This window comes from Cervus canadensis, chromosome 18 (genome assembly GCF_019320065.1).
Source record: "Cervus canadensis isolate Bull #8, Minnesota chromosome 18, ASM1932006v1, whole genome shotgun sequence".
Classification (NCBI taxonomy): domain Eukaryota; kingdom Metazoa; phylum Chordata; class Mammalia; order Artiodactyla; family Cervidae; genus Cervus; species Cervus canadensis.
In genome coordinates, this window is record NC_057403.1 from 24,851,785 (window position 1) to 24,879,744 (window position 27,960).

Sequence of the window (27,960 nt, forward strand, 5' to 3'; positions counted from 1 at the left end):
GGCTGTGATATACACAGTCTGCTGGCAGCTTGCATCAACTGTCACGGTAATGAAGTCATCATAAAGGACTGGGGTGCCCAGTGAGGAATTCACCGGAGACACAAAAGAACCAATGATGCTGGTACAGTGTACTCCTGGTCCTGTGTGTGGACCTCCAAGCGTACCACTGGCTTGGGGCGGACTCGGCTGTATCAATCATGGCCCCAAGAGGAAACATAAGGCCAGTCAGATAAGGACAACCTGAGTAAGATACCTTCTCATAGAGAAGCTGTTTACAGAATGTGGGGGAATCACTCTAGATCTTGTGTCAGTGGAGGGGGCCCAAAAGGGGCCTCTTGTCTAACCCTCAAAAATGAATTGTCTGAGCAGACACACCTGCTGCTAACGCAAAGGTCTTTATTGGGCAGAGGCGCCCGGGTGGAATACAGGAGGGCGAGGGAACCCAGGAGGACCGCTCTGCCACTCGAGTAGTGCTATCGGGTTTCATGGTGAGGGGGTTAGTTTCCAGGTTGTCTCTGGCCAATCATTTTGACTCGGGGTCCTTCCTGGTGGTGCAAGCATTGCTCAGCCAAGATGGACGCCAGCGAGGAGGATTCTGGGAGGTGGTAGGGCATGTGGGGTCTCCTTTTGACTTTTCCCGAATTCTTCCAGTTGGTGGTGGCTTGTTAGTTCCGTGTTCTTTACTAGGACCTCCCGTCATAAAACTCATGCAAATGGTTACTATGGAGCTTGGCCAGAGCAGGCAGCTTCTGGCCCGCTTCCCCTAATAGTACCCCCGCCCCATGCCTGAGGGTTTCCGGGTCTCTACATTTCCTCTGCCACCTGACATGATTAGCTTTCTGATTTTTGTCTGTCTAGTAGGTGCTATAAAGAAGGCTGAGCATTAGGAATTGATGCTTTCAAATTGTGGTGCTGGAGAAGACTCTTGAGAGTCCCTTGGAGAGCAAGGAAATCAAACCAGTCAATTTCCTAAAGGAAGTCAATCCAGAATATTTACTGGCAGTACTAATGCTGAAGCTCCAATACTTTGGCACCTGAGGCAAAGAACCAACTCTTTGGAAAAGACCTTGATGCTAGGAAAGATTGAGGGCAGGAGGAGAAGGGGATGACAGAGAATGAGATGTTTGGATGGCATCACCGATTGAATGGACATGAATTTGAGCAAACTCTGGGAGATGTTGGAAGACAGGGGAGCCTAGCGTGCTGCAGTCCATGGGGTCCCTAAGAGTCAGATACAACTTAGTGACTGAAGAACAACAACTAGGTACTAAGTGATCGCTCATTGTTTTTCTCCCCCCATTTTCATTATGAAAAATTTCAAATGTATAGAAAAATTGGAAGGAATTTGAACACTCATATCCCAGTTGTTTTTAACTTTCATTTTTCTGAGTACTAACAATTTTGAAGACATTTTCTTATGCTTGACAGGTTTTTGGGTTTTCTGACATTTAAGTGCTCACATCCTTTGCTCGCTCAGATTGTTTTTTGGCGGGGGAAGTGGCTATCTTGTTCATTTTTAAGGGTTCTTTGAATATTCTTATCATTAATCCTTTGTCAGTTTCAGATATGGTACTTTTCACTTACCTGTCTATTAATTTTGTTCATAATTCCTTCACTAAACAGAATTCTTAATTTTCTTTACTTATTTTGGGAATTTCCAAGCATAGACGGTAGAGAGAATAGCATGACTCCCTATTTAGCCCTTACTCAGCTCCAGCAATTATCAATGCACAGTGATTCGTATTTTAATTATCCTCCTTACCCTTTTTATTTTTTAAGCTGAAACACTTTCTTTTCCACAATTTCAAAAATACAGGAAAGTTGAAGTAATTGTTCAGGGAATACCCACACACCCATCAGCTGGACTCTACCATTAGCATTTTTTAAAGAAAATATTTATCTTTATTTATTTGACTGCAGGAGGTCCTAGTTGCAGCAGGCGAACTCTTAGAGCATGTGGGATCTAATTCCCTGACCAGGGATGGAATCCAGGCCCCCTCATTAGGAACGCGGAGTCTTAGCCCCTGGACCACCAGGGACGTCTTAATCAAAAACATTCTAATCTACTGGCACTATCACTTATTTTTCCCCTTTATCCATCCTACCATCCACCCATCACATTTTTGAATACATTTCAAAGCTCCACCTTCTTCCTCTACACTTTTCAGCAAGCATATTAGAGTTGAATTGTATCCCCTCAAAAAAGATACATTGAAGTTCTGACTCCCAGCACTTTGGAGTGTGACCTTATTTCCAAATAATAAGATGCAGATAGGGAATTCCCTGGTGGTCCAGCGGCTAGGGCTCTGAGCTCTTATTGCCAAGGGCTCGGGTTTGATCCCTGGTCAAGGAACTAAGATCCCCCAAGCCTTGTGGCATGGCAAAAAAGAAGATGCAGATGTAATTAGTTAAGGGAAAGTCATGCTAGAAGCTCCTAACCCAGTATGACTTGTGTCCCTGTAAGAAGACAGCCACGTGCCGACACAGAGTCACAGAAAGAGGCCATGTGAAGACAGAGGCAAAGATTAGAATGGTGCAGTCACAAACCAAGAAACTCCTGGGACGGCCAGAAGCTTGGAAGAGGCAAGGAGAGAGCCTTTCCTAGAAGCTTTGAGAGAGCACGGTCAGGCAGACACCTTGATTTCAGACTTCTGGCCTCCAGAACCATGAGAGAATAAATTTCCGATGTTTTTAAGCCACCCAGTTTGTGGTACTTTGTTATGGCCGCCCTAGGAAGCTAATACACATACAATTACCTAGCTTCAAGATTTATTTACTTAAAAAGAAACTATTTATTTAGTTTTTATTGTTCTGGGTCTTCATATGCTATGCTTGGGCTTATTTCTAGTTGCAGGGAGTGGGGGCTACTCTTTAGTTGCAACACACAGGCTTCTCATTGCTGTGGCTTCTCTTGTGGAGCACAGGCTCTAGGGCGCATGGGCTTCACTAGTTGTGGCTTCTGGGCTCTAGAGAATAAGCTCAATAGTTGTGGCACAACGCACAGGCTTAGTTGCTCTACGACATACGGGATCCTTCTGGACTGGGGACCGAACCTGTGTCTCCTGCATTGGCAGGCAGATTCTTTACCACTGAGCTAGCAGGGAAGCCCTATTTACCTTTATTAAGGTAAAATTTGTACACAAAGAAATGCAAACTCTTAAGTGTGCTCCTTGATGGGTTTTGACAAATACTTGTACCTGTGTAATCCCAATCTTTGATAAGAAATAGAACACACACCTTGGAAAAGACCCTGATGTTGGGAAAGATTGAAGGCAGGAGGAGAAGGGGATGACAGAGGATGAGATGATTGGATGGCATCACCGACTCGATGGACATGAGTTTGAGCAAGCTCCAGGAGTTGGTGATGGACAGGGAGGCCTGGCATGCTGCAGTCCATGGGGTTGCAAAGAGTGGGACACGACTGAACGACTGAACTGAGAACGCATACCCATGCAAAGAAACAGGACCTCACCATCATTCAAGAAAATTCCCTCACTCCCCTTTAGCTATAATACTTTAAAACAAACCCTAATTTTAAGCTATATACACAATAAGCCAACCCTAGCTGGAACTTTCTATCTCAAATATTTCACCATCTATCTCAAATCAGTAATAATGTGACAAAAATCATAATCACAATGCCTGTATCATATAAAAACTGAACAATATTTCCTTAATATCTTATAATACACACCCTATGATCAAATATCCCAATTATCTTGGAAGTGTCTTGTTAAGTTGGTTTGTTCAAATCAGGATCTATGCAAGATCCACACATTGTAGGTTTTTTTAAACAATAAGTTTTTTTGGAGTATAGTTGTTTTCCAATGTTAGGTTAGTTTCTGCTATACGGCAAAGTGAATTGGGTGTACATATACATATATCCCCTCTTTCCTGTATTTCCTTCCCATTTAGGTCACAAAAGAGCCCTGAGTAGAGTTTCCTGTGCTATACAGTAGATTCTTATTAGTTATCTATTTAATGCATAGTCGTATATGTTGTGGTGGTGGTTGAGTCGCTCAGTTGTGTCCGACTCTTGCGACCCCATGGACTGTAGCCTGCCAGGCTCCTCTGGCCACAGGATTCTCCAGGCAAGAAAACTGGAGTGGGTTGCCAAGGCGGTCAACCCCAGTCTCTCAATTCATTCCACTCTCCCCACTCTTGGTATCCATATGCTTGTTCTTATACACGTTGTATTTTTAAAAATTATTTTATGGATTTCTCTGGTGGTCCAGTGGTTATGAATATGCGATCATCTAATGCAGAGGATGCTGGTGCAACCCCTGGTCTGGGACCTAAGATCCCACATGCCATGGGGCAACAAAACCCATGAGCTGCAACTAAGATCCAAGGCCGCCAAGTATATAAATATAAGAAAAATAAATAAAATAAACTTATTTTATTAAGTAATTTATTTTTGACTGCACCGAGTCTGCATTGCTGTAGGCGGGCTTTCTCTAGCGGCAGTGAGTGGGGGCTACTCTCTAGTTGCAGTGCTCAGGCTTCTCATTGCAGCGGTTTCTCTTGTGGAGCACAGGCTCTAGAGCGCTACAGCTTCAGTAGTTACGGCGCATGGGCTTAGTTGCCCTGTGGCATGTGGAATCTTCCCCGACCAGGGATCAAACCCGTGTCCCCTGCATTGGCAGGCAAATTCTTAACCACTGGACCACTAGCAAACTCCCAGGCTGTGTTTTTAATCTACAGGGATTCTTAACCTGGGGTCTTGGGACCTCCAAGGGGTCCAGAGTTCTATCACTGTTGGTGGGGAAGATTTGAAATGTCTGTTTTCACAAACCTCTAACTAAAATTCGGTATTTTTGTCAATTATGAACATTGGCAACAAATCAGTACTATTGGCAAAACCTGTGACTTTATCACCCACATAAATCACAGCTGTTTTACAGCACATAACAGTTGTAGATATCTTGAAACACTGGTTTTACTCATCAGTGCTTAGAAATTATGGTAGTTACTGGATCTGCGTGCTAAGTTGCTTCAGTTGTGTCCAACTCTTTGTGACCCCATGGACTGTAGCCTGCCAGGCTGCTCTATCCATGGGATTCTCCAGGCAAGAAAACTGGAGAGGGTTGCCATGCCCTTCCCTAGGGGATCTTCCCCTCCCAGGGACAAAACCCACGTCTCTTATGTCTGTTTCCTACATTGGCAGGTAGGTTCTTTACCACTAGTGCCACCTGGGAAGCCCCGCTGGATTTGCAGCCAGATCTTATTCTTTGAAAGAAATAAAGTGAAAGTCGCTCAGCTGTGTCCAACTCTTTGCAAACCCGTGGACTATACAGTCCAGGGAATTCAGGCCATAATACTGGAATGGGTAGCCTTTTCCTTCTCCAGGGGATCGTCCCAGCCCAGGGATCGAACTCAGGTCTCCCACACTACAGGCAGATTCTTTTTTTTTTTTTTACAGGCAGATTCTTTACCAGCTGAGCCACCAGGGAAGCCCAAGAATACTGGAGTGGGTAGCCTATCCCTTCTCCAGTGGATCTTCCTGACCTGGGAATCGATCCAGGGTCTCCTGCTTTGCAGGCAGATTCTTTACCAACTGAGTTATCAGGTTATTCTTTACTGTATTAATAAAGAAGCACAAATATCACAATCATTTCTTTTTTTTTTTTTTTTAATCAGATCTTTATTTAAATATCCAATCTGCCAACTTAGCGTTTTCCACCAACTCGAGGAGCAGAAACCTTCACAGGCTTCACAATCTTTTGCTTAGGTGCTGCCTTTGTGGGAGCCTTTGCAGCAGCCATTGCTGTCTTTTTAGATGCTTGCTTAGCCTTTTTTGCTTCCTTGGCAGCCCTGATAGCTTGTTCTCGTTGAGCCTTCCTAACTTCAGGTTTCTGATTCCTCTTGGCCATTATATCAGCAAAAGAGGCACCAGTTATGGCCCTCTGGAATTTGACTGCACGGCGAGTTCTTTTCTTTTGAATTTCTTCCGACTGTCCCTTTTTGTGTTTTCTTCTGTAGAGGACAGTCCAGTTGATCTGACGAGGATTCCTCTTGGAAAGGAATGCCGACTCACATTTTGCATTAAGAAACTGGAAAACCTTCCCGTCGGTTCGGGCGTAGCGCCTCCCGTGTCCTGGGTAGATCTTGTACCCGCTGAAACTGCACAGCTCGACCTTCATGGCTGCTAGCGCTGGGGAAAAGGAAAGATGGCGAAGAGCCACAATCATTTCTTAAACTGTATATTAATACAAAAAGTTTCCTTTGTAACTTTGTGGCTGTTATACCTTTGTAAACTTGATTCTGAAAAGGGCCTTATGGTCTTTACGAGATGTTGAGGTACCTACGGGCCCCTCTGCACGCAAAAGCTTAATGACAGTCCCTAATAGGCCCTTTTCTTTAAAGCAAATTATTTGTTGAAAAACCCTGGTCGTGTGACTTTGGTGCTCTTCTCTCCCTGGAGAGCTCGTCCAGTCCCTTTATGCATGCAAATTTCTCTTTAACCCAACCTCTAGACTTACCCAGCAGCCCCCCTTAGTTGCTTGACATCCAACTCAGACTCAAGGCTTCTGCTTCCAAAGCTAAGCTCCTGGACTCTCCCAAACCTGCCCCTCCCCCTCCAGCCCCATCCCTCCAGCTGCTCAAGCCACTCCCCTCGGAGTCCTCCTTGCTGTTCCAAAGACTCTTTCCCTCATTCTCCATAAACTGTTGCTGCTGCTGTGTTGTTTAGTCGATAAGTTGTGTCCGACTCTTTACGACCCCATGGACTGCAGCCCGCCGGGCTCCTCTGTCCATGCCATTTCCCAGGCAAGAATACTGGGGTGGGTTGCCATTTCCTTTCTCCAGGGGAATCTTCCTGAACCAGGGATCAAATTGGCGTCTCCTGCTGAGCAGGCAGATTCTTTACCACTGAGCCACTTGGGAATCCCAGTCCAAACATTATCCATCTACAAATTCCACCCACTCTGCTGTAGTAGGCCGAATAACGGTACCCCAAAGCTACTGGTTCTAGTCCCTTATAAGGAAAAAGAGTGTGTGATGAAGTTAGGGATCCTGAGATGGGAAGATTATCCTGGATTGTCCAGGTGGGCCCTAAATAGCATCACTTGTAACTGTCCTCATAGGCAGAAGCAGAGAGAGAGAGACATGTGCACAGAGGAGGAGGCGATGTGATGATGGAGCTTTAAGACTGGAGCGGTAAGGCCACAAACCAAGTAGCATCAGAAGACACCGGAAACTGGAAGAGGTAAGGAGAGATGTTCCCTGAGAGTCTCCAAGGGAGTGTGGCCCTGCCGTCCCCTTGTTTTCGGCTCAGAGATGCCAATTTTTGACTTCTGGTCTCCAGAACCGTGAGAGCACAAATCTCTGTTTTGGGAACTTTCCTTGTGGTACTAGTAGATAAGAAGTCGCCTGGCAATGCAGGGGACACGGGTTCAATCCCTGGTCTGGGAAGATGGAGCCCGTGTGCCCTGGAACTCACACTTTGCAACAAGAGAAGCCACCGTGACGAGAAGCCCATGCATCGCAAGGGAGAGTAGTCCCCGCTCGTCACAATGAGAGAAAAGCCCATTCAGCAGCGAAGACCCAGCAGAGCCAGCAATAAATAAATACATAAAATTATTAAAAAATAATAGATTCCTGTTGTTTTAAGCTGCCAAATTCGTGGTCATTTGTTCCAGCAGCTGCATTCTGCTGCCTCTCATCACCTTGTCACCCCCACACTGGCCCCATCCTCCCACCCAAGCCATCGAAGCCCCCTGCCAGGTCTCCCACCTCCTACCTTGGCCCCACTGTCTGTCCCACACTTGCAGCCATGGGGATCTATCTAAAACAGAAGGAGATCATGCCGAAAGCCCTCCACTGGCTTCCTGCTAGCCTCAGAATCAAATCCAAACCCCTTACCCGACGTTTTGTGGTCCTACCTGATATGGCCTCACCTTATCCCCTGTCTTAGGATTGTTGTGAGGGTCACATGAGTGTGCCCACTAGCACGGGGGCCAGTAAGGTGAGGGTGCGCATCGAGGGGCTTCCCTGATGGTCTCTGGTAAAGAACCCACCTTGCAATGTAGGGGACACGGGTTCAATCCCTGGTCTGGGAACTAAGATCCCACATGCCCCAACTACTCAGCCCGTGTGCCACAATGGAACAACTAAGACCCAACACCACCAAATAAATAAAAAATTTAAAAAGTGCCCATTAGGGCAGCCCAGAGTGTGCTTTGGTCAGCACACCTAAGTCCCAAGTCCAGATTTCATGATTTCTTTGTGATCTCTATCTGGAGACCACATTTCTCTAGGCTGTTGAGAAATGTGTTTTACGCACGTACAACCCTCAGCCTGGGCATGGCACTCAGGAGGTATGTGGGCACAGGAACTGGTATTGTTAGGATCACAGACAATATTTATTGTGTGCTGCTGCTGCTAAGTCGCTTCAGTCGTGTCCGACTCTGTGCGACCCCATAGACGGCAGCCCACCAGGCTCCCCCGTCCTTGGGATCCTCCAGACAAGAACACTGGAGTGGGTTGACATTTCCTTCTCCAATGCATGAAAGTGAAAAGCGAAAGTGAAGTTGCTCAGTGGTGTCCGACTCTTAGCGACCCCATGGACTGCAGCCTACCAGGCCCCTCTGTCCATGGGATTTTCTAAGCAAGAGTACTGGAGTGGGTTGCCATCGCCTTCTCCGTTATTGCGTGCTAAAATGTGCCAACACTAAGGGCTTTCTCTCTTCTTCCTGCTCAGTTGCTTTCATGTATACATTTGAGTCTTTGAGATTCCACAGACGGTAGCCCACCAGGCTCCTCTGTCCATGGGGATTCTCCAGGCAAGAACACTGAAGTGGGTTGCCATGCCCTCCTTCAGAGGATCTTTCCAACCCAGAGGTCGAACCCAGATCTCGGGAAACCCACGAATTCTACAGTGGGTAGCCTATTCCTTCTCCAGGGAATCTTCCCAACCCAGAAATCAAACTGGGGTCTCCCGCATTGCAGGTGGATTCTTTACCAGCTGAGCCACCAGGGAAGGGAAGCCCGCTCAGCTGCTTAGTCGTATCCAGCTTTTTGCAACCCCATGGACTGTGGCCCACCAGGCTCCTCTGTCCATGAGATTTTTCCAGGCAAGAATACTGGAGTGGGTTGCCATTTCTTCCTCCAGGGGATCTTCCTGACCCAGGGATCAAACCCAAGTCTCCTGCATTGTAGGCAGTGTTTTTACCACTGAGCCACGGCAGAAGGCCCAATGGAATATTACTTAGCCATAAAGAGGAATGAAATCGGTTCATTTGTAGAGATGTGGATGGGCTTAGAGTCTCTCATACAGAGTGAAGTAAGTCAGAAAGAGAAAAAGAATCCTGTACATTAACACATATATGTGGAATCAAGAAAAATAGTATAGATGATCTTATTTGCAAAACAGAAATACAGACACAGATATAGAGAATGGACATATGGACACCGAGGGGGGAAAAGGAGGGTGAGATGAATTGGGAAATTGGGATTGGCCTATATTCGCTACTATATATGAAATAGATAACTAATGGGAACCTATATAGCACAGGGAACTCTACCTACATGGGAAGGAAACCCAAACGAAGAGGGGTTAAAGGTATACATATAGCTGAGACTCATCTTGTTGTACAGTAGAAACTAACATATTGTAAAGCAACTATATTCCAATAAAAACTAATTTAAAAAGCCCCAGATCTTCCTGCCATGATGAGTGGGGTCTTTTGATAAGGGTGTTGTCTCTCTGAGCCCAGATTGTCTGGTCTGACTCTGAGGTGAAGAGTCCCGCTTCCAAAGTGTGGTCTGTATGACAGCAACATGAGACCTGTAAAAGGCTCGGGACAGGTCTTGATACACAGGAGGCGCTAAATAGTGGGGCCTTCTGTATTGTTTTTCACTTGTTTATTGGGTGCACTGGATCTTCATTGTTGCCCGTGGGCTTTCTCTGGTTGCACTTGAGGGCCCCTCATCGTGGTGGCTTCTCTCGTCGCGGGGCACAGGCTCGAGGGCCCGTGGGCTTCAGTAGGCTGTGGTTCACTAGATTAGCTGCTCTGATCTGGTGGCACGTGCAATCTTCCTGGACCAGGGATGGAACCCGTGTCCCCGGCATTGGTGGGTGGATTCTTATCCACTTCGCCACCAGGGAAGTCCTGTATTGTGGTTATTATTATTAATTGTTATTGTTTTTGTCCTGGTATTGTGTGACACCCTCCCCCCACCCCCCACCAGCCACACCTCCTGTATACCTCAGTATCCCCATCTGGGCAGGAGACGTCTGAGGGTCATGTCTGAACATCCCAAGGGCAGCTTAGGGGAGGGCTGTACCCTCTGAAGAATAGTGGGGAAGAGAGGGATCAGGGAGGCTAAGCAACTGTCTCCCTCAGAGGCCCAAGCTGGGCTCCCAGGGGCCTGGGACAGAGGGACTCCTACTGATTCCCAGGTGGCGCTAGTGGTAAAGAACCTGCATGCCAGTGCAGGAGTCAAGATATGTGGATTCAATCCCTGGGTCAGGAAGACCCCCTGGAGGAGGGCATGGCAGCCCACTGCAGTATTCTTGCCTGGAGAATCGCATGAACAGAGGAGCCTGGCCGGCTATGGTCTATAGCGTTGCAAAGAGTCGGCCACGACTGAAGTGACTTATAGCGCACGCACACATTGATTCCACAGGAGTTCTTGCAGGGAGGGGCTCAGACCTTGATGACCAGGTTGTGGGCAGGGTCTGAGGCTGAGAGTCGGGGGACCAATGTGTCCACTGGTTGGCCCCACTTCCCTGCACAATGTCCCTGCTGGATCTGAGGATTCCTGAACAGCCCACCCAGACAAAAACTGGAGTCACAGTGCCCTCTGGTGGTCAAATCTCTGGGTTCCAGGTTGGGAGAAGTGATTAAAGAAGTGATTAAATTGCTTGTTACCGAGACTTGAGTGAGGGGAAGATCAGGCATCAGGGACACAAGAGGTCAGAACAGGGACTTACCTTGTGTCTAGAGAGATCAGAGGATCAACACTTAAAAAGATTTCCCTGAAACTTCCTCCAAGAAGCCCTCCCTGACCCCTAGACTGGGTCAGGAAACTCCTCTGGGCTCCCCCAGCCCGTGTATTTCCTGACCCCCTGCCTGGGCTTCCCCCACCCATTGTATAGTGAGGGGTCTGTTACCCCACAGGACTGCAAACTGAAGGCAGAGCCTAGGGCAGAGCCATCAAACATTTCATTGCTGGGCCTTCCCTGGTGGTCCAGTGGTTGAGAATCTGCCTGCCAATGCAGGGGACATGGGTTCGATCCCCAGTCCGGGAAGATCCCACAAGCCACGGAGCAACGAACCCTGTGTGCCACAACTAGCGAGCCTCTGCTCTAGAGCCCATACTCCGAAACCAGAGAGTAGCCGTCACTCGCCACAACTAGAGACAAACCCGCATGCAGCAATGAAGATTCAGTGCAGCCAATACATAAATAAGTAGTGCAAACACATCATTGCATGCCCACACAGAGCATGATACTGTAGAAACAAACCTCTCCTTTCTTTATGCCTTGAAACTTTAGCTCCAGACCCTCTGCTGGGAAAGTTGTCTTAATTCAACAACGCCCCCCGACTGCTACCCTGGCCACCACCCTGGTCCCCTTCAGATTGTCTAAGTGTCTATGTGTGTGGGAGGGCACAGCCTGGAGCCCGCGTGACTCTTTCTCTCCTTGCTGGTTGTGCTCCACAGAGCCAGACAGTGGGGAGAGACATGGAGTATAATGACTAATTGATTCATTTATTTATTCAACAATTAGTTGTTGAGCACCTGCTATCTTTCAGGCCCTGTTTTAGGCACTGGGGAGAGAGCAGTGGATTAAATAACAATCTCTGCCTCCTAGAGCTGGTATTCAAAGGGCTGGAGATGGTAATAAATCAAGTAAGTAAATAGGTCTATAGCATGAGGATGGATTACTGCAAGTGTTGGGAGAAAAAGAAAGCTTTTTTTAAAAAAGTATTAATCTATGTGGCTATACCAGATCCTAGTTGCGGCAGCACAGGATCAGTATTTTGTTGTCCAGTCACTAAGCCGTGTCTGACTCTTTGTGACCCCATGGACTGCAGCATGCCAGGCTTCCCTGTCCTTCACCATCTCCCTTAGTTTGCTGAAACTCATCCCATCAAGTCGGTGACGCCATCCAACCATCTCATTCTCTGTCATCCCCTTCTCCTCCTGCCCTCAATCTTTCCCAGCATCAAGGTCTTTTCCATATGACAAAGACTGGCATACAGGATCTAGTTCCCTGACCAGGGATCGAACCCAGACTCCCTACATTGGGAGAGTGGAGTTTTAGCCACTGGACCACCAGGGAAGTCCCGGGGGTGGGGGGAGCTTTTAAGAGGACATAGAGTTTCTCAGGGATGCCATTTTAGCTAAGGTTGTCTCTGAGGAAGTGACATTAATTCAGAAACCTGAATAAAGTCAGGGTTGGAACCATGAAGATGCCTGGGGGAGGAGCATTCTAGGCAGTGAGAACAGCAAAGGTCCTGTGGCTGAAGCGGGGCCAGAATGTTCCAGGAATAAGGAGGAGGCCAGTGTGGCTGGAGCAAAGTTATTTAGTTCAGTCGCTCAGTCGTGTCCAACTCTTTGTGAGCCCATGGACTGCAGAACACCAGGCTTCCCTGTCCATCACCAACTCCCAGAGATTACTCAAACTCATGTCCATCGAGTCGGTGATGCCATCCAACCATCCAACCATGTCATCCCCTTCTCCTCCTGCCTTCAATCTTTCCCAGCATCAGGGTCTTTTCCAATGAGTCAGCAAAGCTAGTCAAGGAAAAGAAGAAGGGAGATGAGATCAGAAATGTAACTGGGGTGGTGGGGGGAGTGAGGAGATTTCCCTGGTGGTCCAGAGGGTTAGACTCTGTGCTCCTAATGCAAGGGGGCCAGGTTCCATCCTGGCTGGGGAACTAGATCCAGCATGCACGCTGCAACTAAGAGTTTGCATGCCACACAATGAAGATCCTGGAGGCGCAACTAAGATCCACACAGTCTAAATAAATAAATAAATAGAGGAAATGAGATGGAGGTTGGGGACCTGCTTGAGTAGGGCCCTGAGGGCATAGAGAGGACTTAGAATTTTATTCCAAGTGTGAAAGAAGTCATTGGAAGTTTTGAGCCAGAGAGCGTGGTGATGCCAGCTGTTTTAGACAGTTCACTCTTGGCTACCCTGGAGAGAAGAGGCAGGGATTGTCCAGAGGGGAGATGATAGGAGGAGGGAGTCCCAGGATGGAAGCTGTGAAGGGAGAAGGGTGGGTGGGTAGATTCTGGATCTATTTTGTGAATGTAGAGATAACAGGATTTGATGATGGACTTGAGGTGTGTGTGAAAAAAGAAGAGTCAAGGATGATTGATTGCACTTGGAACAAAAATCCATTTTCTTTATAATGGCCTACAAGGCCCTACATGATCTGGTTCCTTGCTCTCTCGCTAACCTTGTCTCCCCCCTCACTCACTCGACTCTTTTACACTAGCTTTCCACACTAATCTTTGAACTTGCCAAGCTTTTCCAGCTTCTATGTATTGCATGATGGCAGCTTCTCAGATCTCAGCTCAAATGTCACCTCCTCAGAGAAGCCACTTTCTTTATAGCACTTATCACTCTGTAAAATTAAGAGCTTGTTTGCTTGTTTATCATCTGTTTTTCTCCACTCACAGCTCAGCTCCTTGAGAGCAGCAATTCTGTCTGTTGTTCATGCTGTTTCCCCAGTGCCTAGAAGAGTGCCTGGCACTTAATAAACGAACAAAGGCATTGATTAACCCCTGTGCTTGTTTACAGACTGGCTTACAAGAGACACCAGAGAAGCAGGCAAAGACAGTACACGACAGACCCTGGGATCATCCACATACCCAGGGGAGACCCAGAAATCAGCGACCACCCATTCCCGCGCGCCCGTGGTTCTTGGAGGTTGAAGAGCCGAAGCTGGGAAGGGAGCACTCCAGGGAGGGGAAAGGATGCTCTGGGGCGAGCCCAGCCCCGCCCTGTATCCTCAGTAGCCAATGGGCACACGGTCCTCCCGACGCCCCCTGGGACGTGTAGTCCGGACAGGGGCGCCCTCGGGCGCCGCCGCGCGCCCCTAGACTCCACGTCCCGTCGTGCGCCGGGAGGTGCGGGGATTGGCCGAGCCCCGCCCCCGGCCCGCCCCGCTCCGCTCGCGCTGCAGCCCCAAGAATGAATGAAATCGTAGCGCGCTGGGCGGCAGAGCGGGCGGCGCAGGCCGGGCTGGGCCCGCGCGCGGCGGCAGCGGCGCCCCGGGCCGGAGGCGGCCCAGCCGAGCGGGCCATGGCCACCGCCATTCAGAACCCGCTCAAGTCGTGAGTGTCCCCGCCGTCCACGTCCCTCCATCCCGCCCCCTACCCGAACCCTGCCCCCGCCCTCGCTGGGGAGGGGGACGCAGTGGGCGGTGGTAGTTGAATGGGGCCCCCAGCCTGTCCCCCTGTCCCTCCGCTGGGGGGGCGCCACCCCCTGTCTCCCCCCTGGGGCTGGGGACAGGAGCCACTCCAGGGTCGCGGGGGCGCCTCTTCTTTGTCGCTGTCAGTGAAGGAATGTGGCGCGGGCTGGGGGTGGCGGAGGCCGTTTCCCCACCCAGAGTGGGGGTAGGGGCTTTCTTCTCCTCCTCCGAGTCTCTGGGGGCGCCGGGTCTGCCCCTGTCTGGGACTGGGAGTACGAATGCCTAAGTCCGGACTCTAGTCTCCCAGGTCTCTACCTCCTCAAAAGCATCTTTCTCTCTTTCCCCTCTCTTTCTCCGGGGACCTCTGTCTGCGCGGCCGCAGGGTGGGAGGGAGCTGAGACGTCGGGGGTCCCCGATTCGATCCTTGCTGTCTCCCCACCTTTTTTTTTCTTCCCGGGTCTTCAGGACCTAAAGCCCTGACGCTCCGGTCAGTTTAGACCGTGGACTCCCTGCCTCTCCCTGCCCGTACACATGTAATGATAGCATCTCCTATCTCCTTGGGGAGCGGATGCCTCGGGAGAGGGTGCTGGGAGCGCCCTCAGTCTCCGGGGATTCCCTCCGTTTCTCCCTGCCCGCGTGCCTCCTCCGAGCTTCGCTTCCTCCCGGGCCCCGCCGCTGGCATCCTGGACACCTGGGTTCCAGCCTAAGCTGTCTCCTAGCCCTCTCCTCTCCTGGCCAGCCCTCGCTCTCTCCACTTCTTCCCTCGCTTTCCATCTCTCTCGCTCCTTCCTCGGGATCCCGAACTCCTGGGTCCCCGTGCTCCCCGCCCCCTTCCCCAGGCGGTGACAGCGGGCTGGGAGTGACAGGCGCGCGGCCGCTCCGGCCCTCCCTCCCCGGCTGGCGCGCGCGGCCCTCCCCTCCCCCGCTCCCCGGCCTGGCGGGGAGGAGGCGGAGGGCGAACGCCCGCGGCGCCGCACAAAGGGGCCGGGGCGACCTCCCCCACCCTCCCCGCAGCCCCTCGCCTCCGCCACCTTGACCTTGAGCTACGGGTGCTGGGGGTTGGGGTGGGGGAGGGGCTTGGGGCGCCCCCCGCCCCCCGCCCTTCGGAAAGGCTGTTCCTGGGGTGGCCGGACCTAAGGCCCCCAGTAGCTTCAGGTTTCTGATGGTGGGGGCAGGTGGGCCAGGAGCGGCCGGGCCTTGCAAGCTCGCGCCTACACGTGTGGCTTTGCGGAGAGCCAAGCCGGCTTGGAGGGTGTGTGTGGGGCTGGGGTAGGCGTGAGACGGTGTGTAACGGTGACACTTTCTGCCTCCCTCTCGCTCTAATTCTTCAATCTTCAACACAGACATGTTACCCCTATCAGGGACACCCTCAAACTGGCTGGCACGGGGCTCCCGTGCAGGTTGGTGGATCATAGGTATCCAGACCTCCTCACTCTGACCTCTTGGAGTAGGTGTGGGGCAGCCATTGGGGGCGGGCGGAGGGGCGGCTGAAGACCTGAGTAAGCTTGGGGGTGGGAGTGCTAGTAGCCCTCTTTGCACTCACCTTCTGAGGGATCTACAGGAGGTGAGGGGAGGGAAGGGGCTGGCTCCCGAGAGAATCCAGTCCCCTTAGGAATGGGCTCTGGAGGGTTATGACTGCCTGCATTGGAACCCTATCTTGAGCACTAACCACCTCCCCAACCTCGAGCCTCAGTGTTGCCATCTGTGAATTGGGGCATCATTAGAGTTCTTGTTATCTCATGGTTGCTGGTCTGATGTTTGTAAAGCACTTGGTACTGAGCCTGACTCTGACTAAATGTAGTGAAAATGTCAGTTGTGTCTGACTTTTTGCGACCCCATGGACTGGTGCCTGCAAGGTTCCTCTGTCCACGGAATTCTCCTGGCAAAGATACTGGAGTGGGTTGTCATTTCCTACTCTAGGGGATCCTCCCGACCCGGGGATCAAACCCAGGTCTCTTGCATTGGAGGCAGATTCTTTACTGTTTAGTATCAATGTTGATTTCACTTGTGGTTGTTTCCACACAGGGCATGGGGGGATGGGGAGCTCCCGTGTTTGGACAGGGGAGCTTGACTGCAGCTGAGGGGTCTGTGAGGGTAACTAGGGGTAAGGAAGAGGAGAGAGACCCCTCTCCAGGTGTCAGCTGTGGGTCAAACTGCACTAGTGGACAAGGGCCTCCAGGGAGCTGATGGAGTGTTCTGCACTCAGGCTCCAAGCTGAGCAAAACTGATGCCAAGGTTCTGGGGTGAGCCAGGTGCCTGAGGCTAGAGGTGTGGGGAGCAAGTGTAAGGGTGTATTGGAGGTTGGTGGGAGGTGACAGAGGAGGTGGCAAGGGCTCTCGGAGCTGAGCTGGTGGGTTGAGGGGGCAGGGCTCACTGTGGATGAGATCGGGGTGGCCACTGTAGGGGACCTGGAGGCCAGAGTGACTGAGGTGCCAGTGTCCCTGTGGCACTGTGTGACGTGTGATGCATGAGGTGCCTCACCCCCTTGCCATCTGCTCTAGGCCAGATGTGAAGCAGAGACCCACTCCCTGCTTTTGGGGTTTGAGGAGAGGGAGGTCAAGGCCTTACCTGGGACAGATGGGGGAGAGCTTGTGGAAGGGGTCTAAGACTAAAGGTGTGTGTGTGTGTGTGTGTGTGTATTTTGTTTTTTGTTTTGGGGTCATGCCTTGCTGCCTAGAGGATCTTAGTTCCCTGACCAGGGATTGAATTCATGACCCCTGCACTGGGGATTGTGGAGTCTAAACCACTGGACCACCAGGGAAGTGTGTGTGTGTGTGTGTGTGTGTGTGTGTGTGTGTGTGTGTGTGTGTGTGTGTGTAGAAGTGACCATGGGTGTGGAAGACCTGGAGGGGGCCTCTCTCATCAGGGAGGTAGGTGGGGGCATCAAGAGACAAAAGAGGGGAGGGCTTTAAGGCCTCTTCTGTCTGCTGGAGAGCTCCCTGGTAGACAAGGACATTTGTGGGCCTTTTTATCCATGCAAGGCCTCAAACCTGAACAGGAACTTTGGATGGGGATGTGGGTTTGGTGTGGGTGAGTGGGACTTGGCAAGTGCTGGGACTCCATAGGTCAGCTTCCTCTCTGTGCATCCCTTAGGGTGGAGTCAGTGTGGGTGACAGTGGCAGAAAGAAGGGGGTGACCCACGTGGTACAGACATCTGGGTGAGTGAATACTTCTCTTAGTCTCACCTTCAAGCAAACACCAGGGGTTGACGGCATGCGACTCTCTTCCTCCGGGAAAATGGGGGTAATAATATCATCCTGGTGGGTCATTATGAGGATCAGACAGGTGAATCTCTGTTAAAGAACTGTGCCTGCACTTGGTGGCAACTCAGTATATTTATTCTTAACAAATATTTTGTAAGCATCTATTATATGCCAAGCTTCCCTGGTGGCTCAGAGGGTAATCTGCCTGTAATTCAGGAGACTCAGGTTTGATCCCTGGGTCGGGAAGATCCCCTGGAGGAAGAAATGGCAATCCACTCCAGTATTCTTGCCTGGAGAATCCCATGGACAGTGGAGCCTGGTGGGCTACAGTTCGTGGGCTGCAAAGAGTCGGACACGACTGAGTGACTAACACACATATGCTAAGCGTTATTCTTTCTAATGATGGTTAGCTATCACCATTTCACATCTCAGCACACATCAGGTCCTCTTTGTGGAATGAATGAATTTATTGAACACCTACTACCTGCCAGGTACCTTTTGTTTTGTTTGTTGTTTGCTTGTTTGCTAAACTGTGTGGCATAAGGGATCTTTGTTCCCCAACCAACCTGTGCCCCCTGCAGTGGGAGTGCTGAGTCTCAACCACTGGACCAACAGTGAAGTCACTGTTAGGTGACTTTTGAAGCAATTTACCAACATTTAAGGGCTTCCCAGGTGGCGCTAGTGGTAAAGAACCCTCCTGCCAACGCAGGAGACGTAAAGAGTTCAATCCCTGGGTTGGGAAGATTCCCCAGAGGAGGGTATGGCAACCCACTCCAGTATTCTTGCTTGGAGAATCCCACAGACAGAGGAGCCTGGCGGGCTACAGTCCACGGGGTCATAAAGAGTCAGATACCACTGAAGCGACTTAACACATGCACACCCCAATACTTACTCATTTAATCCTCACAACAATCCAAGGAGGCATCATCCTTATTTTACAGATGAGGAAACTGATTCCCAGAAAGATTATTTGCCCAGGGTCACATGGCCACCGAGTGGCAGAGGATTTGAACCCAGAAGTGTGGCTACAGTACACAACGAACTAGCACGGCTGCTGTCAGGCCTGGGAAGGCGTTGAGTCGGGCGTGGTCCCTGTGAGAGAGACAGCCCGGACGGTGACCAGAGACCGGGACCGAGAGGGTTCTCTGGAGCTAGGAGGGACTGGGGGCAGGGGGCGGCGTCAGGGAGCCGTGCGTTGGCGGGACGTTTGCGTGGGCATCTGTACGGTGTCTCTAAGTCTCCTGGCACTCAAGTGTTTGTGTGAGTGCAAATGTATGCGAGTCTGTGCGAAGGTGTGGGAGAGGGAGTGTGCGTGAGTCTGCGTGGGAGGCTGTGAGTATATGTGTGAATGTGTGTGTAAGCCGCCGTGTGTGGGTGTGTGCGAGCCCAGGTGTGCATGCGTGAGTGTAGACCCATGTGCGAGACTCCGAGGTGTGCACGGGTGAGCCTGCGTGAGCGGCTCGGCGTGCCTCGGGCCCCACCTCTGACCGGCTTCCCGGTGGGGTCCCGCCAGCCCCAGGCGGGGAACTACCACTCCCAGCATGGCCCGGGCGGGCCCGCCCCGCCGCCCTGATTGGCTGTGGCCCCGGTGCTCCCGCCCCCCGGGAATGAATGGATGGGCGGCCTCAGCGCCCGCCCGAGCGCTGGGAGGACCGGCCCGGCGGGGACCTGCTGGGGGCAGGACCCGGGGAGCAAGATGGCCACGGTCATCCCCGGCCCCCTGAGGTGCTGCGGGCCGGCGGGAGGCGGGGGAGGGCGTGCGGGCGGATCGCGCGGGCGTGTGTGTGTGTGGCGGCTGGGGGTGGGGCCGATGGGGTGTCTGGGGGGCTGTCACCGTGGGCCGGGCTGCGCGGGGTTGCGAGAGTGTGTGACTGTGGGTCTCTGGCAAGAACCGTGTCCGACGCGCGGCTCCTGGAGGAGCGGAGAGTGTGCGGAACTCCGAGTCCTCTTCGGGAAAGGGGGTCATGTCCCGCCCTGAGACCCCCGGGGTTGGGGAGAGGGTGAAATGGACTAGGGGCGGGGGGACCTTGGTAAACTTGAGTGAAGCTCACAGTACCTTTGTCTTGGGATATGGAGTGTGTGTCACTTGTTCGGATTCTGGTGTTTTTTATTTTTTATTTTTGGATATGTGTGTGGATGTGTATTTGATTTCTTTTATTCTACTCTAGGTATCTTTGGATATTTGAGTCTTTGAGTGTGTGTGCATGTCCTTTGAAACTGTGCATCGTTTGTGTTCTCTGTCTTTGGATATGTAGGTATTCCTGTATTTATGTGCAAATTTTTGTGTGAATATGGGTGGATTTGTTTCTACACTGAGTACATGTGTATCTTTGTGTATTTGAATATGTGGTATTTTAGATGTTGGTTTCTATATTATTGTGTATCTTTGTGACTGTGTGTGTGTATCCTGTGTGAATCTGTGTGATTTCTTTGTAGAGTGTATTTGAATTGTATGTGATCTGTGTTGTGTATTTGGATATGTGTGTAAGTGCTTATATGGGTAGTTTGTTTTAACATTTTTTCTCTTAACATTTGTGTACCTGTGTGTGTGTCTTTGGATGCATGAGTGAGTGTGAGTGTCTGTGGTGTGTAATCTGTTTACATGTTGTATGTCTTTGTGTGGGTGATTGTTTATGTTGTGTGTCTCTGGATATGTGATGTATATTTGTGCATGGACACGTGTGTGATCTGTCTGTTTCTACACTATGGAACTTGCGAGATCTGTGTTTTTCAGTAGATATTTGTGTGTGCCCATATGTGAGATGTGTCTGTTTCTCCCTTTGTGAGTCTTGGGATATGTCTCTCTTTGTGTGTGAATCCTGTGTGAGTATGTGCGATACATTTGTGTTGTGGATTTGGATATGTGCCTGAATGGATGTGTCCTGGTGTATCTTTATCTGTTTCTATATTGTATCCACACCTTGGCTCGAGGCCCGCTTGAGTCCCGGGTTGGGGGCTCCTGGGTCCCCACCGGAGGGGAGAGGTGAGGTTGGAGGAGTCGGCCCACCCATTCCCGCGGGTGGGCTGGGGGAGGGGTGCTGGGCGACCGGGTGCGCCTGCCCTTGCTGACAGCCGCCCGCCCGCTTACCCGCCCCTCGCAGCCTAGGCGAGGACTTCTACCGCGAGGCCATCGAGCACTGCCGCAGCTACAACGCGCGCCTGTGCGCCGAGCGCAGCCTGCGCCTGCCCTTCCTCGACTCGCAGACCGGCGTGGCCCAGAACAACTGCTACATCTGGATGGAGAAGACCCACCGCGGCCCGGGTACCGGCAGGGAGGGCGGGGGTGGGGCGGGGCCGCGGGCTTCCCGGCCGCGTTCTTACCGCCCTTCTTACTCCAGGTTTGGCCCCCGGACAGATCTATACGTACCCGGCCCGCTGTTGGAGAAAGAAACGGAGGCTCAACATCCTGGAAGACCCCAGACTCCGGCCCTGCGAGTACAAGATCGGTAGGTGGGGTCCGTCCTGTGCCGGGGTGGCCCCCGTGGGTGCCCACACCACTCGCTGATCAGTGTGTTGATGCCCTTGTGTGTCTGAACATCTGCCTTTATTTCCCTCCTGGCCCATGTCTGAGTGACTGGCTGTGTCTGCTGGCGTGTGTCTGGGGTTAGTGCAGAGACTCTCCAGTTTCCCCTGAGTTTTGGACTGCATCTTCTCCTCGGACCCAGGTGCATTCCTGAACAGAGTGTGGTGTCTGTTTTGTGTGTCCAGGTGTATCCCGTCCTTGTATATCTCTTCCCTTGTGAGTTGGGATGTATCAGAGTATCTGCCTATTTTTTCCTGTGGCTGTCTGAGTGTGTCTGGGTGTGTCAGTGTCTGGCTGTAACTTTTTCCATGTGTAGTACAGTGTGTCTGGGTGTTCGTGTCTCCTCTCAGGTGTTTCCAGGCTTATTTCCTCATAAGTGTGTCTGGTCTGTCTGTTCCTGAGTGTCTCTCTTCCTTTGAGTACCAGATGCTCTGGAATGTCTGGGAGAATCTCGTCCCTGAGTGTCTGTTTGTTGTATTAGGTGTATTTCTGCCCATGTCTGCTGCTCCATGAGTGTCTGGCTTTATCACTTCTCAAATGTGTCCAGTACTACTAGAGTCACTGGCTGTTTCTCTTCCCTTGCTCAGGCATGACCAAGGATCTGTGTGGGTCCAGGCAGGTGTATTGGCGTGTCCATCTTGGCTCTGTCTTCCTGGGTGTGTCTGATTGTCCCAGAGGGACTGTCTGTATCACCTGTGTGTATGTGTATCCATCTGAGTGATTCTCTGGTGTGTCTCTCTCCCCGCTAAGTATGTTCAGGTGTTTGGTACCATTTGGTTGTGTTTTCCCCATATGGTCTAGGTTTATCTGATGGTCTAATGTTCTCTTTTGGAGTGTCTCTGGGTGTGCCCAGGGGTGTGAATATGTCTCCTCCATGAGTCTGGGTGTATCTGAGTGTCTGGGTGTATCTCTTCCTTTGTGTGTCTGGCTGTCTCAGATGATCTGTCTGTATCTCCCTTGTGTATGCCCATGTGTGCCGTTTGAATGTCTGTTCTCTCCAGTTGTGGGGGTCTGGGTAGGGTCTCCTATTTATATTATGTGGTTATACAGGAGGGTCCTGCCATGTCTCTCCCTGAATATGTCCAATGGTCATATGATGGTCTCTGATCATCTGATGGTCTCTGATGGTCTGACTGTGTCTTCTCCAGGGTCTGGGCATCCTTAGGATGTGTGGAAGTATTGAGAGAGGTATGGATGGTTGAGTATTTGAGTCTGTTGCTGGTTGAGTGTGGGAAAGCCTCTTTCCTCCAGCAAAGAGCATGATTCCCCAACCTGGGCAGTCTGAGTCCTCCTCCAGGGACAAGTTCTCCACCTGACCCCCCTCCTACCTGCCGTGGTCTTGTCCTTAGACTGTGAAGCACCGCTGAAGAAGGAGGGTGGCCTCCCCGAAGGGCCAGTCCTTGAGGCTCTCCTGTGTGCCGAGACAGGGGAGAAGAAGATAGAGCTGAAGGAGGAGGAGACCATTATGGACTGCCAGGTAGGACTGCCCACCCCCCCAACCCGTCCAGGGGCTGTGGCTGCCCTCTCAACCGGTCTGTGTCCTGGCCCATCTTGCTCCTGCTCTGAAATTTCCCCTGATTCCCTAGTACCTTTGAGCATCCTGTCTCCATCCCTCCACACTTCATCTTCTTTTGGGAAGACCTCCTAACTTGCCCTGCCACCCCTGATCTTTGCTATGCCCAGAACTACCTCCCAAAGTAGACTACCCCGTTTCTTGACCCCAGTCTCCCTTCTCCTGGTGCCCAGAAACAGCAACTACTGGAGTTTCCGCATGATCTTGAAGTGGAAGACCCAGAGGATGACATGCCCAGGAGGAAGAACAGGGCCAAAGGAAAGGTATTGCTCCCAAACCTCCCCCCATCACCCTTCCTCTCAAGGCAGGTTCCATTGATTGCTTGTGCAGTGTTCAGACCCTGCCCCAATTTTACCTTATTTAACTCTCAGAGCGGCCTGGAGGGGTAGGGGATTTTTATACCCATTTTACAGGTGAGGAAATTGAGGCTTGGGCATATTAAGTCATTTGCAAAACAGAGATTGTACAGTGGGTTAGAGCTAACTTCCTACTCATGGCACAGATGAGAAAATGGAACCTCTGAGAGGTCAAGAGAGTTACTCTAGACTCACTAGGAAGTGGTAGAACTCTGATTGGGCTTTCAGGCCCAAATGGTGAAAATTCTTTTAGCTCCTTCCCTTTCTTGGCCCCTTACTCCTGACTCTTTCCCCTCAGGCATACGGCATCGGGGGGCTCCGGAAACGCCAGGACACCGCTTCCCTGGAGGACCGAGACAAGCCGTATGTCTGTGATAGTGAGTCCTTCTGAAGAGGGGGGAAGAGAGAGAGAGAGAGAGTGGGACCCAGAGACCTTGCCCCGCACTGGCCCCCTTCCCTCCTGTTCTGGACCCTGGCAGAGGGGGGAGGTGTGATCCTGGAGGCCAGGGTGGAGGCGGCAGGGGCTGGAGGGCTGACTGGCCCTCCCTGCTCACTCTCCAGTCTGTGGGAAACGGTATAAGAACCGGCCAGGGCTCAGCTACCACTACACCCACACCCACCTGGCTGAGGAGGAGGGGGAGGAGAACGCCGAACGCCACGCCCTGCCCTTCCACCGGAAAAACAACCATAAACGTGAGCAGGCGGGCAGGGCGTGGGGTGGTGAGGGGCCCTGGGAGTGGGGGCTAAGGAGCCTGGGAGGGAGGGGGCACATTAGACATTTCTGGAAAATCTCCAGCTCAGCGGTCCCCTCCCCCCACCAACCATGGGGATGCTGGCTCTGGGGTTGCCATGGCAACCAACCATCTCTCCCTCGCTCCCGGCCGGGCGTAATATTTCTGGGTCTGATTTATTGTTTCAATTAGAGCTTGGGGAGGGGGGTGATAGATGACTCCCCTCCCTCCTTGCCTCCCTTCCTCCTTCCTCTGCTAAGCTTTGGCCAAGGGGCAGGGGCCATGGCCTGGGAACCCTTGGCATCCGCCCATGCCAATCCAGTGCCAACCTCGACAGCTGAGGGATGGGGGAAGGCTTGGGAAGAGGCTCTGCCAGTGGAGGAACCATCCTCCCACCCATTCCTCGGTGGGAGAGAGCAGTCTCTCCATCCCACCCCTACTACACACCCAAGCACCTCTGTGTTCAGAATTTTCCTTCTGAGTGTCTGTTTCCATATCAGATCATGGCCAGTGGCCTCTACCTAATTTTTATTTAGTTGGGGCTTAGTTGGGGGTGGCTGTCTGGCAGAAGTGCATATGGGTGGGGGAAGCAGGGGGCTTTTCCTAAAGCTGTACCTGCCAAGTTTTTACCTAATAAGGAGGCCCTGTCAGTTGTTCTCAGAGAGTTGGGGGGTCCTGATGAGAATTGCCTGGGCTCCTTGCAACTCTCTTTTGCTGCTGAATGCAGCTTGGGGTAGCGGCTCCCTCTCCTCACCTCCCCCATGCCTGGACAAGGGGTTCACCCCTGGGGCTGAGGCCGTGGGCAGGGTGGAGCCTTGCCTGTGGTGAGAGCCCCTCTCTCTGTCCCCCACCCCCAGAGTTTTACAAAGAATTGGCCTGGGTCCCTGAGTCACAGAGGAAACACACAGGTAGGGATGCCTCCCTCCACCCCTACTTCTGCAGCAGCCTTGGACTGAGGGTCCCTTCCTGCCCCCGCCAACCCCTGCCTGCTGTCTTTCAGCCAAGAAGGCGCCTGACGGCACTGTCATCCCCAACGGCTACTGCGACTTCTGCCTGGGGGGCTCCAAGAAGACAGGGTGTCCTGAGGACCTCATCTCCTGTGCGGACTGTGGGCGATCAGGTGATGCCCCCCCCCCCATCTGAGGCTTCTGGGGGCCGGGGTGGAGAGACTCCAGATCTGGAGGGTAGGAAGCAGAGGAGAGAGAACTGGGGCGAATGCAGAGCATCCTGGTGGATAAACAGCTGACTCAACTGCTGAGGACTGTGGGAAACTCAGTGGGGTCAGGGAGGCTCTGGGAACAATGGGACGCAGTTGTCATGGCATCGTGGGCACCGGCACGTGCCTGTCTGGCATGGGGAACAGTGAAAGATGGCTGCCAAAACACCATGGGGTGGTGGGCTGTGACAGCGATCGCCACTGCCTGGATGCTGTGGGCAACAGAGGGCGCTTGCCATGGAGTTGTGGTTAACAGAATGTGGTTTCCCAAGGTGGACTTGTGGGTAAGAGACTGTGGTTGCCTCAGCACCGTGGCTAATGAATTGTGGTTGTCATGGTATTACGGGTAGTGAAATATGGTTGTCATGGCGATTGGGTGTCGTGGCGGCCTGGGGTCGTGGCTGTGGGTCTGCGCTGGGCTGGTGGGACGACCAGAGGGTTGACATGCTCCACAGTCACGTTGCTAACGGTATGGTTGCTGTGGCATTGTGTGTAATGGTTTTGGGCTGCAGGGAACCAGGGTGTGGGGACCCCTCTGTGGAAGGCGGTTGCCGTGGCATCGTGGCTGGGAGACTGTGGTTGCCACGTTCTGCGGTTAAGGGAACGGGTTGGCCACTCGGCTGTGGCTAATGGAATGTGGCTGCCTCAGCACAGCGGTTAACAGAACGTGGCTGCCCCGGTGTTGTGGGTGGTAGAAAGTGGTTGCCACAGCACCGTGGGTAATGGAATGCGGTTGCCATGGTGTTCTGGGGAGCAGAGTGTGGTTGCCATGGTGGCTGGGTAGGAGACTGGTGGCCGGGGCGGCGCTGCCTGCGGAACGGGCACGGGGCACCGTGGGCTGGGCGGGGCCAGGCCTCGTGAGCCAGGGGGTCGGGGCTGAGCCCCCAGGGCTTCCCCAGGGTCAGCAGCCACCAGGGGCATGACAACCCCTAACCGCATCCCTGCCCCTCGGCCCCCAGGACACCCCTCGTGTTTACAGTTCACGGTGAACATGACGGCGGCCGTGCGCACCTACCGCTGGCAGTGCATCGAGTGCAAGTCCTGCAGCCTGTGTGGCACCTCGGAGAACGACGTGAGTACCCGTCTGCGCCCTCCCCCGGGGACCTGCCCCCAGGCAGCCTCCACACCTGGCAGCGCTCTCTTTGCCAGCTGGGCCTCACGCCTTTCCCTGGAGCGCCCTCCCTGTGAACACCAGTAACCTGTATCATTACTGTTGTTAGTGGCCATTAATTGAACCCGGCACTTAACACTCTTCACTCTCTGAGTGCTCCCTACCGCCCTGAGGTAGGTGCTCTTGTTCCCACTTCACAGAAAAGACACCGTGCTCAGAGAGGGGAAGACACGTGCCCGAGGTCACCCAGCTAGGGACATGGTTCCGCTGGGACCTGAACCCATGACTTCCAGACCATCTCAGTGTCATTTTCAATGTCCCACAGACTCCTATAAAACCCAAACTACAAACCACAAACCGACGGTCCTCAAGGGCGTCTGGCGTGGCCCAGCAGGGTTTTGCAGAGATGACCTTCTCAGAGCCCTTTGTCTTGCAAGAGGACCACCTCCCCCAGCCCCTTTGACCTGGCCCCTGCCCCCGCCCCCCACCCCGGTTTCTGGTGCCCGTACCCCCAGGGTGCCAGCTGGGCGGGTCTCACCCCCCAGGACCAGCTGCTGTTTTGTGACGACTGCGATCGGGGTTACCACATGTACTGCCTGAGTCCCCCCATGGCGGAGCCCCCGGAAGGTGAGAGGAGGAGGGTCTGACGGGGGCTGGGGGTGGGGGCAGCCCTGCCCAGACCTGACCCAGCTCCCTGCCCTCCGCCCGCCCCGCAGGGAGCTGGAGTTGTCACCTCTGTCTTCGGCACCTGAAAGAGAAGGCGTCTGCCTACATCACCCTCACCTAGGCCTGGCTCTGGCTCGCCCGGACCTCTGGGGTGATGCCTGCCTACCTGCCTCTCCTCTTGGAGCTCCTCCACTGTCTCCCCATCCTTAACGCCCCACAGTGGGAGGGGCGGGGGAGCCAGAGAGGGGGCCGGGCCACCCCCTCCCCTCTGAGCAAGTGGAATGTTTGCCCTGTGGGTTGGTGGGCCCAGCAGGGTCCTCTCCCTTCCTCCCTCCTTCCTCACCCCCTTGGCAAATGGGTACCAGGGCCTTCTGCTCCCCTCAAAGCCATACCCCGCCTCTAGGCGGGCACGAGGGGTGGTGGATGCCGGCTGGGGGCATGGACAAAGCCTTTTTCTAAAGAAAAAGTCAAAAACTTAAAAAAAAAGAGAGAAATTAATATATAACAAAGAGTCCTATAAGGTCTGGCTGGGTGGAGGGGGCACTGCTGAGCGCATCTACTGGGCACCAGTCTACGCCAGCGTCCTGCCTGGCGGCCCCTCCCCCCAGCCCCTGGAGTTGCAGCTGTCCCACCTCCCCACCCAAGACGGGCACCATCCCCTCCTTGTGCCCTGGGCCGGGGGGCGTGGTGTCCACCCCTCGCCCCCTCTCGGTGCCCACCGTGGATACTGCATGACGACGTGAACCATGGTTTTGAATTCCGTTCCTGCTCCCTCCCCGAGAGCCCTGCCCGCCTGCCCGTGCCCACTCCGTGCCTGCCGGCCTTGGCTGGCTGTCGCCGGTGGGGCAAGGCGGGCCCCTGCCCAGCGCCTGCTGGAATGAGAAGCACAGACTCTGCAATGGACTAGATTCTCCCCCTTCCCCTCCCTGCCCCTCCCTGCCACCCTCGCGGGCCACTTTCGGGTCACGAGGGGGCGTGGTTGTTTCTTGTGGTTGTGTGTGTTTGTTGTTCGGGTTTAAAAAAAAAAAGGGAAATCGAGACTGCAAGTGGGGGAAGTGGTGGGCTTGGGGGAGTCTCCCCCCAATCCAGGCGTGCCCACCCCCCCTTGTCAACGAGTCTCCTTTATTGCCTGCCTCTGCTGTGAATTAACTTGTTCTGTGTATTAAAGTGGGGCTGACCCCTCTGCCCACATCATTGGCTTCGTTCTTCAGG

General features: G+C 52.7%; 1 protein-coding gene across 10 annotated transcripts; it reads left to right on the top strand.

Annotated features, from left to right (window-relative positions):
• Window positions 1–13,984: 13,984 nt before the first annotated feature.
• Window positions 13,985–27,947, top strand: DPF1 (double PHD fingers 1). 10 transcript variants are annotated; one of them, XM_043437596.1, is made up of 12 exons: window positions 14,135–14,292; window positions 20,674–20,834; window positions 20,911–21,018; window positions 22,445–22,572; window positions 22,842–22,931; window positions 23,323–23,401; window positions 23,586–23,717; window positions 24,613–24,663; window positions 24,756–24,875; window positions 25,931–26,043; window positions 26,598–26,709; window positions 26,799–27,947. In XM_043437596.1, the coding sequence occupies exons 1-12, from the start codon at window positions 14,150–14,152 to the stop codon at window positions 26,867–26,869; spliced, it is 1,308 nt and encodes a 435-aa protein (XP_043293531.1). In that variant the 5' UTR covers window positions 14,135–14,149; the 3' UTR covers window positions 26,870–27,947. The 10 variants fall into 10 exon arrangements, with proteins under 10 accessions (XP_043293536.1, XP_043293531.1, XP_043293534.1 ...); XM_043437599.1 differs by having other exon boundaries at window positions 26,628–26,709; XM_043437600.1 differs by lacking the exon at window positions 14,135–14,292 and adding an exon at window positions 18,764–19,297.
• Window positions 27,948–27,960: the final 13 nt, after the last annotated feature.